Below are 12,404 nucleotides of genomic sequence, written 5' to 3'. Positions count from 1 at the left end.
CAAACGTGTAAAAAGCAAAGGCAAAGAAATCATTTCACAGCAGCAGCAAATTTGTTGTTCATCTGCAGGGACACTTCTCCTGAGACTGACAGTCAAAGTGAATAGGCTTCTAAGTATCTGTTTCTGAATGGCCCAAGTATTTCTGTAAGGGCTGTGTGGAAGAAGAGCAGTGACCACTGCCTAATCCAAGCAGTGCTACAGTTTTGAGGTCTGATCCATATCTTGCTCAATCCTGAATGCGGCAGAATTCATCCTCAGGGCACCACAAGCATATGCACAAGTGTCTGCTATGAGGATTTACAGAAAAAGCCTACCTCACCTCATTATTTTTCTTCATTATTTTCTCTATGAGTGTACAGACAGCTTCAGTGTTAGAATTCTAATCAAATGTATGTACCTTTTAGTTCTGTTATTTGTTCTTGAATTTAAAGATATTTACACTCTGGTTTTCTCTTCATTGGCAAAGTGAATCAAAGAATCTGCTGGAAGCAGCCAGTCAGGGTGCCTCTACCTCCATCGGGCTGGTAGCAAACATTGCCGTGAATGTGATTTCCTTCCTTGCCCTGCTGAGCTTCCTCGACTCAGCCCTTTCTTGGGTGGGCAACTTGTTTGACTATCCACAGCTGACCTTTGAGGTATGATCTCCAGATTCTTTGTGCAGCTGACATACATGCATAATTTGTCTTTCTCAAATTTAAATGCTTGTGTGGTTTGTTTGTTGTTGTTTTTGTTCTCATTTTGTGTTTTAACATGATCAAAACCCATATTTTATTTGCACATTCTGAAAATTTTCTTAACAGTTGAAGTAAAAATTTTGCCATTTAAGAATTTCTGTATCTATTAGTTTGCATATAGTTTCCCTCTGCACTGTTCTTGCTAACCCTCAGGGTATCTTTATACAGAGCAGGGTGGCACCTGCCTCCTCTGACTTGGCAGTGCAGTACATCTGTCAGTTACATGCTTGCCAAGCCATTAACATCTCCTTCAGCTAAACATAAAATTTGCTTTAGCTTCAGAAGGTCCCATCAAACCTTTAATGCTCACTATGTTTACTTAGATAGGGACACTGGGGAAAGGCCAGACTTACCTGAAATCAGACTTACTTGATATCAGCTAGTTGTCAATACAGTTACAAAGTAAAACTGTACCCAAATCACTCAACAGAGAAAATAGGTTTCAAACAGTGCTTCTGTTTGAACCTAGGTAAATTTGTCATTTTTGACCCAATGCAATCCCCTAGTTTCATTGGTTTGGGCCTTTTTAGTTTTGCAAGACCCTAATAAAAGCCCAATGAGAAACATGGATATAACTTGTCTTAAAGGTGCTGCCAAAGTGAATAGTCACTCATAACAGATACGGCTTCAGCAACACTAAGTTATTACCCTGCCGAGCTTTCACAGGTATCTCACTGCACCCCGGACACCCATAGCTGAGGAGAGGCACAAGAATGCATGCCTTAGGCATACCTGTGCAAGGGCTGGTATTTTCATAATTGCTGGGTGGACAGGTACATAGTCCACAAGGAATTGAGACACAAAGACATGAAGCATGCAGGCAATCTTGGGAGAGACACTAATGTGTAACCTTCTGTGAGCAGAGAAACCAGCCAGAAATAGTAACTGCTTAAAGACCTCCATTATATTCCCTTAGGGCAATCTGACAAAAGCCTTTCACATTTGGAGCTATTTTCTCTTATATTGAAATAAGCTACATTGTGATATGGGACTTCTTTTTCAATTTGCATAAATCTTATAAAGCCAGGAAAAAATAGGTACAGCCTTAATTGTATCAGATGGACAGCTTTATGCAGACAACTCTTTTTTACACCAGTTGGAGTCCAGTAATTAAGCATGTTCATTAACACATTTGATTTAATCTAGAAGAAGAATTAGAATCCTCAGTTCTCTTATCAGCTCTTTCAGTTCAATCTTCTTTCTTTTTCTCAAACACTGTGCCCGATTTGAAGCCATTATTTGATGGAAAAGAAGGCACAGAAACGTTTGTTTTATTTTAAATATAACACTAGGGATATATAAATATTTTGCTATATCTAGAGTCTGGATTAATGTTTTAAAAGGTACTCAAGCATTCCTGACAATTAAAATGTCTCCCAGAGTTTGTGGCAGCAAAAATTGACAGCTAATTTTCCTCTGCTAATATAAAACCATCCTTATTTTAAGTTTAGAAAACTTACTGTCTGCTATTGTTCTTTGACATGTATTTTGACCTGCTTTTTTCTTATACATTCTGCAGAACATTTGTGCTTATGTCTTCATGCCATTTTCTTTCATGATGGGAGTAGACTGGGAAGACAGTTTTATTGTTGGTGGACTACTAGGTTACAAAACTTTCTTCAATGAATTTTTGGCTTATGAGCGCCTTTCAAAACTGATTCAAAACCGAGAAAAGGGTGGAAGCATGTACATTAATGGTGTGAAACAGTATATGACAGTAAGTAAAATTTTCTGTTCTACAGATTTATTTGATCAAATGCCTCAATGCTAAAACTTGACTTATTTTTTAGTATGGGCATAAAGTGGTTGCATATTACTCTATGTCTTTGAGCAACAGAGTTCAGTTATGAAGGTGCAGCATTGCTCTGTGAAGTTGCTGTGACTGTCACTGCTCTAGATGCCTTGAACAAGCACAGAAACAGAAGGGCATGGGTTTGGGGAACATGCAGTGTCCCACAGGACACCACACCTAAGACAGAGGCTGTCTTCAAGGCAAGTTTCTTCTTACCTGATTCTTAGCACTTCTCTGTGAGCTAGTCTCCCTGAGGAAGAACTTGAGGATCCTCCTGCCCTCAGAGGTTTAATGCTTGTCCAAGCATTAAACTTGAAGAGAGGCATCCAACAAGCTCTAGCAGGCAGCATTACTGACTCATCTTTGCTGTAGGCTATTGTTCCCTCTGCAGAGGGCAGTAATAAAAGACATGCTGTCATGGTTTGACACTGGCACAATGCCAGTGCCCCCATGAAAATGTAATCTCTCAACTGAATGCTGTGAAATGGAATTGAGAACAGAGCAAAGCAGGCCCAAGCTTAATAACAGAAAAAAATTTTATCAAGCTACTACTACAAAAGAAAGAAAGAAAGGAAAAAGGAAGAAAAAAACCACACACAAAGATCAAAATGGAAACCTTGCAAAGCATTCCTCCTCCCACCACCCAACTCCAACAAACCACAGTGAGACACAATCTGGACCCAAATCAGGTTTCCACCCTCCAGACAATCGATACTCAGTCCATCGAGGGAACAGAGTCTCTCCTGTGCCACAGACCCCCCAAGAAACACAGCTCCACATCCTGTGTTTCCATGTCACACATGGCACTGCCCGGAGAATAAAGTTTGCCATAGTGACCCTCTCCTTTTCATGCACAGTGCTCTTACCACCAATGCATAGATAGATTGCTTTTAGGATTTTTCCTTTCAAGGATGCCCTGCCAAGAAGGGAGAAAACAACAGTGCAGTTTTTCATTTTTTGGGACCTCAGTCCCCCCCAATTTCCCATTTTCCCTAGGGCCGAGGGTCCAAGATCAGAAATCTTCTTCTCTTCTCCTTCTTTTGAAGACAGGGAGCACCACCACAAACCTCCCTAACTTTTTCTCTGTTCACTCCACTTCTGTCTTTTCCCAGCTAAATCAGGTCTCTTGACTTTGCTCTAGCATCTTCCTAAAATACAGTCTCTCTTGAAAGAAAAGATTAGTTCAGTTTGTGGCCAACATAGAAAAGTCTAGCCAAAAGCTACTCCTTGTCCCCCTCCCATCTAAAATTCCTTCTTCTAACATCCCAGGGTCCAAGGTGTCCCTCTTCCTTTCTTTCAAACCAAGAAAGACAAAAAAAAAATTCACAAAGCTTTCATTTCTCAGGATGGCTCACTGCCCAGACTCCAGCTCCCACGGGCAGCTGGGCACCTTGCGGCCCCCAGCTCTTCTCCTTCCCACGGTGAAACTGCTGACAGAACTGCTGATGGCTCTTTTCTTTCTCTCTCTCTCGACTCTGGGGGGGAATGGAGACATCCCAGATTTCTCCACCCTTCCATCTGCAGGGGGTTCCAGTCCCTCCACCCTTGGGCCCACCTCAGTCAGGCCATGGCCCTTCCCCTCCCCACCCAGCCACGGCCGGGCAGGGGAGAGGCTGCACTGCGGCTGAGCAGAACCAGAGAGAGCGAGTTCTCCTGGGAATTCTGCTTTTAACCCCTCTGTGTTCTCAGAGGCATGTCCACCTTCAATTAGTCAATATCCAAATTGACTTCTTCCTTCCGGAAAAATTCTTTTCCTGTGTCAAACCATGACACATGTAGTACATGCCATACACCTCCCTTGCCACACTGAGTCCAACCACTGTCTCAATCAAGTTTTCAGCCTTGTCCCACCTCATTCATAGGTTACCTAACAGACAGGTAGCTCATACTACAGTGCCCTGAGAAAGGCAATGCTAAGGGCACCTTGCATGTGTGCATGGGGGCAAAGATCATTCAATGATGAAAGCTGCCCTTTGTGAACATAACTCCACTATCTGGCACTCACACACACAGCACATGCTGAATTCGTCTTGAGCACTGGCAATGAAAACTATGATATCTGACTTTACACCTCCATTGATCCTTCTTTCTTAAATCGAGACAGATTGTCACTGTAGAGAAACCCTGAAATAGAAAATATTTTGTATAGCTCTTATTTGCTTCTTTGAATTAGATGGGATGCTGTGGATACCTCTTTTATTAAAAATCAAAACCAAATTCCTGACCACTTGCATTCCTGATTAACAGAACATATTTCACATGTGGAGGCAGAAAGCGAGGTGGTCTGATCAAATATCTACACCCTTGTCTGAGCATCCATTCCAGTGTTCCTGAAATTCCAGGCAATAGAACCCTGGGTTAGAATGATCTTTGATGTGCCCTGTTATAGCTGTACTTCCTTTTACTACATGAATATGACACTGAATTCCTGCATGAGTAAATAAACATTTTTTGTATGGAATACAGCCTTAAAACACAGATCCTAGGAATTCTATTTGACTTTTTTTTCCCTCATAAGATTCCATATAGAACTTTCACATTAATTTCTAATACCTATAAGGAGTTGTATTAAATTCCATGGTGAAAAGCTCTGAGAAACATAAACAATTTTGATTCATAACACTGGTAAAAATTGGCTGATAACCATTATAATTATAGCACAACAGTTCAGGTGAGGGTGTGCTTGGCTTCCATTTTTAATTTCTCTTCAGCTTCAGAGCTCTCTAATTCATCCACACACAGATATTCTGTCAGACTGAGCAAACAAGTGTCTTCACCTGAGTCATTAATTACATGGCTTCCTGTTTTCAGAGCTAGGAAAGTGCAAATGAAAGCAGGGTACACAGAGCTTTTTCTAGGAAAAGCTGGTAGAGTGGGTACTTGAAAAACATTTTCCTGCATTTGTACAGATTGATTGAAAGTGCCTACAAATTGGTGTTCGTAAAAGAGGAATTAATCCAGAGGAACTTCTAATAAACAGGAAACTTGCTAGAACACTCATTTTCAGCTTGAACCTAAACCACAGTAAATAGGAATTCAGAGCTGCCAGGGGGACAAAAATCCATTTGCTGAGATATGTTGCCTCCTTTCTCAAAATGTTTGAACTACATTTATCTAAAGGCTTGCAAAGTTGGTAGCCTGATTTCACCTAAAGGACCATTTTGTGTCCTGAGAGCAGTCCCTTTGTGGAGGCAAAGGCCAGCCTTGTCTCTACTCTGAGGTCCAGGCTTAGCTGGTGTTACCCTAGGGAGAAATGTGGCACAAGTCAGTACAGAAATAAGCTGTTAATGAGCATTTGAAAATCAGAATGTCCCTCTCTGCCTGTCAACACACCAATGTACCTACTTCATAGGAGACCAATTTGTCTTCTTCGCACAGGGTGGAGCATGAACAAAGTAGCTTTGTATATAGAGACCTCTGCCTCTTCAGGGTAGAAGAATTCAGGGATGCATGCAAAAACTTGAGGTTTCAGAAGGGTTTTATAGAAGCATCCAGCTGTGAAAAACAAGTTGAGTTATAGCTCTCTGACTCATACTTTCAGAAAACAGCAGTTAAATTGCCACTAGTAAGACTTTTGTTTCTGTCTTTAATTACTACTACTCACTTCAAAAAGGCACAACAATATATGTGAAAGATAAAATCATCACATAGTTTGTCAGTCCTCAGATGGGCAATGGGTCTAAAAGCCTGTCCCTTTCAACAAGGAAGCCTGCCTTTCCGAAAGCCACACCTTGGGCAGCAACCAAGTAGAACAGTTATTTTTGTACTCTGAGCAATGCCATGTTTTCAGACCTTTAAGTCACAATGAGCTGTTTCAAACCACTCAGAGGGTGTGTCTTTGCTTTTCAGGTTCGCTCTGAAGTCATTGCCACCTATGCTCTCTGTGGATTTGCTAACTTCGGCTCCCTGGGACTGGTAATAGGAGGCCTGAGTAAGAACCACTCTCACAATTTGTTTGTCGAGCAAATCCCAAAGAAAGCACCAAAATGAATAGACTGGGGGTGAAGGGTCACACTGTGACACGAAATAACTCACAGAAGCAGGCTAGATGTAAAAGGAAAGAAAAATAATCTAAAAAAAAGCAAACTTTATTTTCTGACTCCACTATATATACAATAGCAAAAATGACAGTGGATTGGAGGGTGAAACTGCCACCTCTCCAACCACACTGGTCAAACCAACAGTCCATCAATTCTCCCCACCTACAAAGATGAATGCAAAACAATCATTATTTACATGAACATGCGTGAGAAAACTCGGTTGAAATTATGTAAATATCAGAAGGCATAGAACTTTTAGAAGAAGTTTAAAACTCTCAAAAGAGCAGGGTGACAGTGAAGCTTAGCAGCATTAGGAGCTGAGCAGCTGCTCTGCCAAAGCCTAGCACTCAATTGTGAATGGAAGGGCACCCAGAGAGGTATAGGCTTTGGAGTGGAAGTTCTGGAGAGGTGCTGAAGGCAAGGGGAAGGAGCCAATCCCTTCTGGTAGCCTTCCCTGTTTAGACCTCAAGCATGAACCTGAGCTACTATAGCCCATGAACTTCAGGAGGAGCAGGTCAACTCCATAGCATGCTGGTTTGAGAGATTAATTTGGTTATTTCCTGTAAAAATATACATATATGCAGTAGGCTTATAGGGAAAGAATTGAAAAAAAGGGTTTTCAGATCTCATTGGAAAAAGAAAAATTGAAAAACCATCTGAGTTCCTCACCAGGTAGCCTGAATGGCTGGCAGTAATCTTTATCCTGAAGCCACAGTGGGCTCAGCAGTGGGGCAGCATAGAGGAGCAAAACCCAGCCATGGAGCCAGACTCTTCTGAAGGGCACAATCATCCAGCAGAGACATGCAAACTGCCAAAGAAAGCGAAAGTTACCATTTTAAATATAAGCCACTCTCTTAGCAGAGAGAGCCAACACTGGTATTTGGTCTTCAAAGAACCCACTAAAAAATGTCCCATTTTTCCTCCATGTTTCTCCTAGTTTAAACTGTAGAGTGGGAAATTACTCCTGAGGGGACAAAAGCTGGCAGATTCACCTTCCTTATATGTATGTCTTTTGACATACATTTTGTTTTTCTTCTAGCAAGCATTGCTCCCTCAAAGAAGAAGGAAATAGCCGATGGTGCTTTCAGAGCAATGATTGCAGGAACTGTGGCCTGTTTCATGACGGCCTGTGTCGCAGGTATAGTGCTCAGGTTTGGTGTCCCCTACAGTCAGTGACCACCACCTATACCCACCTAGGCTGCCCCTGTCACTCAAACACAAATACTTCTGTGCTTGGCAGGTTGATATGAGACAGAAGGCTCTTGAAAACTAGAATTTGAAAAGGTGTAAATGTTTCAGTTCTCCATTATGCCTGTATTTTGAGGAGAGGGGTATGGGTATGGTGTTTTAATGGAGTTTTTTACTGTTTTTTGGGGTTTTTTTGTTAGTTGGTCTATGCAGAACATGTGACTCCTAAACAAAGCAAGTTATAGATAAATTGCAATCCATCCTCCACACCACTAGTTAGACGAGTCAAGAATTAATTTTGGAAAAGAAATAGAAAAGTGGAATGAAAGAATGTAAAAGAGTAACAGTGATGGAGAATCTGAATAACCCTTTGTCATAATGCTAAGTCGATATTTTGAGAGGATATTATTTCCACAGAGCGCTTAGGCTTGTGAAATGGTCCTAAAATGGGACTCCTTTTTTTCAAAATTTCAGCTTCAATTTGAGTGAAAAATCACAATGCAACAGTCATTTTAGGGAGTAAATTAAAAAGAACAAATTAATTATTCAAAAGACTAATTAATTTATATGTTTCATTAGGTTATAAATTTATCTTCAGTATTTCACAATCCCTTTTCCAGCTCTCTTTACTGAGCATGTGGTATACAAAATTGGTATGACATGGTATGATGAAGGTTAAAGCACTCATATTTCAACAGTGAAGAAAGATCTTGGTACTTTATGTAGCTAAAACACTATGTCCATTTCTACCATAACTTCTCTATGCCTTGGTATTCATGGTAGCAACAGAAACATACACATTTTAAAGATAAGCCCACACTATTTTCTGAAGGCTACAGAACCAGCACACTTGAAATAACATTAGTGTCACAGCCATCCATAATATTTTAATATGTGACACTACTCTACATAACTGAGGAACCAGGAAGCTCTACTCAAATGTGTCATTTCACAGTACTTATCTTAAGAATAATATTGTGAACAGCCACTGAGAAAATCTCTCCAAAATAATAGAATGTGCTTTGGAAAGAAAATTGCATTCCACCCACTCCTGCCATGGTAAATGCTTTCCTTACACTCAGGAGAAAGTAGAAAAGCCAAGCAATTTCTAGTATCCCAGTTAAGAACATATTAAAAATGTGTCTAAGTTCTACAGAATTATGTATAGAAGGAGCTATCACTTTCATACTTCTTGTGTCTCCATTACTCCAGTGACTGATGTCATTAGTATTTGCAGGAAATGATGAATGAGAACATGTAGCAAATCAAACTCTAGTTAAAACAAAACAAGAGATTCTGTATTTATTTGCACTTCTATAAATGCAGCATATCTTCATTTTAGTTAATTAAAACACTCTGACCCAGCAGTGAGAAAGGCTTTACTACACAATATTAATATTGTTAAAAGAGGCAGAAAACCAAAATTATCCAAGTGTATCATGTTGCTGTAGTTTAATTTCTATATATGAAAAGTAAATAAATTGTTGTGGTTGCTCCTTAATGCAGTTTTTAAAAATTATTCAGATTAGAAATCCCACAATTCAAAGATTTTGACCTTATACCTTTACATAACCACTTCAAATGGTGATTTTGTGTCAGCCAGAATGGTTCATTTGATCATGACTTCATGACTCACATTCTCAAATCTTATCTTCCTCTTTATTATTCATTAAGAAAATTGTAACTTACTTCACAGGAATGCTGACTGTCCCTAGTCCGGAAGTTCCTTGCCACATCTTATTAGGAAATGCTTCCAACTTCACAGATTTCCCTGCCAACAGCACAAATCTAGTTGAATGCTGCCAGCAACTCTTCAGCAGGTATTGAGATCCCTTTATCCTCTGAGAGAAAATTAGGGAGTTTTTTTATATATTTGGCTTTTTTCTTCTTAGGCATCTGCTTTCAGTGAGCTAGTGTCTTTTAGAGGAATGGCTATTGAATTGCTGTTGAATTGTATTCCTCTTGTTGGGGCCTTTATCTGCTGCATGGCAAACACCTACAGAACCAACAGACAATTCAAAATATCTTTTTTGAAACCTCCTCATGAGAGGAGGGTCAAGTACTGATCTCTCATCTGTGGTGACCAGTGACAGGACCCCAGGGAATGGCCTGAAGCTGTGTCAGTGGAGATTTAGGTTGGGTATTAGGTTGGGTATTCTTCACCCAGAGGGTGGTTGGACACTGGAACAGCTCCCCAGGGAAGTGGTCACAGCAACAGCCTGACAGAGCTCAAGAAGCATTTGGACAATGCTCTCAGTATATGGTGTGACTCTTGGGGATGGTGCTGTGCAGGGCCAGGAGTTGGCCCTTGATGATTCTTGGTTTATCTCAAATACTAACAAGAAAATAAATATTTGAACTAATATAATGTTAACTTAGTATTTGAGGCTAGCAATAGCTGAAAAAAGTCAGGAGCCTTTCCCTCCCTTCCCTCATCTGTCTGTAATGTGAATAAAGATAATAATGATAAGGCCTGTTTATGCTGAAAACTTTACATGCATTTAAAGTAGAAAAATATTTCAAGATAAATGCATTTCACAACTCTCTATCCAAGGCAGAGAAGAAAGAAATATTGATATTAAATAAGGACTATATTCAGATGTACTTAACACTATCTCACTAAGAACCAAAGGTCTATGTATTTAGGTTATTGCAAGAACTTTTAAAATTTTCCCTAATGGGCTTTTTTTTTTTTTTTCCCTTTTTTTCTATTTTCAAAATTAATTATGTTAGAAATAAATGCTCTTAAATCATCCTTTTTTCTTGCTATTGATAATAGAAGAACTTACACAGCAAAAATAATTTATGGGTACATTCAATCATTGTTATTTCTTCATTACTCCAATTTTTCCTCATCCCACTAATTTCAGCTCTACCATGTTGCTACAAAGACAAGAACCTGCTTTATTTTTAGCAGAATCAATGTTAAGCAGATGCTTTGAAAATTTAAAGATATTGAATAGGGAAGTAAAGCCCTCAATCATTTCAGTCATCTAGGGGGATGTACCAGAGGCATGAGGCCCACGAGGACTTCCTACAGAAAACCAGAAGTTATCCTGATAAAAAGTGAACATCTAGATGTAGCACTTGGCTGGAGTAGGGAAAGTCTTCTCTCTTTTGTTTCTCATGAAAATTTTAACACATCTAAAATTGCTTTGGAGAAAGTGTGTTGCCATGTGCATGTGTGTGTGTGTGAATACATATATTGCAGAGAGAGAGATTCCTATGACAAAATTATGTGATTCTGTAAAAAGGAATTTTATCTGATTTCTGCTTTATTTCCTCCCCCAGTGCAAATCATTTGGAGGAGATCTTTCCTGGAGGAAACTACAGTCTGAATCCCTGGAAAGTGTGTTGCCAAGTACTGGATCAACTTTCTTTTCATTGCACTTAGGTTAAGTTTGAAATTTTTTTTTTGACAGGATTGATCATAAATAAGAATTGTGTTCCTTCAAAAAAACAAAATAAAAAATTTGTTTTGTTACAATGAGTGTGAATTTCCCCATGCAATCTTTATTTTTCATCTCTTTCCAGCCCACTTCCTCTGACTTGTTTGAAATTATTTATAAATTAAACTAGCATAAATGTTAGACACCTCTTCCTGCAGAATTCTTCTCCCACTACAAATCAGAATAGAAGGATATTTCTAAGTCTGATTCTCCTGCTTTTATTTCTACTCTGAAACAAACTAATTTGCCAAATTAAACTGCTGTAAGCATGAAGAAAACCAGATTCAGAAGATTTGGCTGCTGCTTACAGAAAGCTATGAACTAGAAATAATATTCAGAATTACCATCAATTTCTAATACTATTTCTGCACTTTCTGATGACAAAGAACTTTTTACTGCATGAAGAGAAATTACTTTTCTGCAGAGAAATCTGCATTTTCTGCAGAGTTGCATACACTTATATAGATATGCACATATATATTCCTACCTATACCTAGCTGCATATGAACTGAGCTGCAAAGCTGTTCTGCATTATCAGCTTGGCCACTGAAGCCCCCAGACTGGGGGCTAGCCACCCTGCCACAATACTCCTTCTGTCCACAGGAGAGTGCAGAAAGTTGGACACTGTTTACAGTTAACTCATATTGGATTAAAACGTCCAGCCTTAAAGTTTCCTGTATTAATTCTTCTAAATCTATGTTTTAACTATTGTTAAAATTGATCCTGGAGTCACCAGCAAGGAGGTTTTATGCACATTTGGCCATTATCAAATACAGGAAAAATCAGGTCTATAACATGACTATTGCCGTCAAGCAAGCTTAATGTAGGAGACATCCAGAGGATCCCTTGAAGAAAAAAAGTGTGTTTTAAGCTTCATGGACTTTCATGGACTCTAAAGACTGGTAAGTTCTGTGCAGAGATAGGGAGAGGGAGAGGAGGAGAGAGAGTGATTACTATCCTATGACATTGTTAATGCTAAAGGCTTGGGGAAAGAAGGTCAGAAATAAAGTACAGGAATATTGGAAAATTCTGACACATTCTGCAAATAAAAATTGTGCAGATGATCTATTCAGTAAAAGCAATTACTAATTTTTCAAGCTTCCATTAATTACTGCAGAATCTTTCCCAGGAAATCCAAGTTCATTAACTTAGACAGCTGCTAGTACAGTTATTTCCAGGGAGTATTTATTTGAACTTACTG

General features: G+C 39.4%; 1 protein-coding gene across 1 annotated transcript in view; it reads left to right on the top strand.

Moving 5' to 3' along the window:
• Positions 1–11,148, top strand: part of SLC28A3 (solute carrier family 28 member 3) — a 39,068-nt gene extending 27,920 nt beyond the window's left edge. The window contains exons 13-18 of the mRNA XM_077790353.1: positions 467–635; positions 2,254–2,451; positions 6,376–6,457; positions 7,606–7,704; positions 9,451–9,574; positions 11,046–11,148. Of these exons, the coding sequence (XP_077646479.1) occupies positions 467–635; positions 2,254–2,451; positions 6,376–6,457; positions 7,606–7,704; positions 9,451–9,574; positions 11,046–11,148 (775 nt within the window). The remainder of the gene's footprint in view (positions 1–466; positions 636–2,253; positions 2,452–6,375; positions 6,458–7,605; positions 7,705–9,450; positions 9,575–11,045) is intronic.
• The last annotated feature ends 1,256 nt before the right edge of the window (positions 11,149–12,404 follow it).

The sequence above is a fragment of the Lonchura striata genome, chromosome Z, assembly GCF_046129695.1.
Source record: "Lonchura striata isolate bLonStr1 chromosome Z, bLonStr1.mat, whole genome shotgun sequence".
NCBI lineage: Eukaryota > Metazoa > Chordata > Aves > Passeriformes > Estrildidae > Lonchura > Lonchura striata.
Note: the sequence above shows the minus strand (reverse complement) of the source record. Positions and strands in the feature narration are given on the sequence as shown.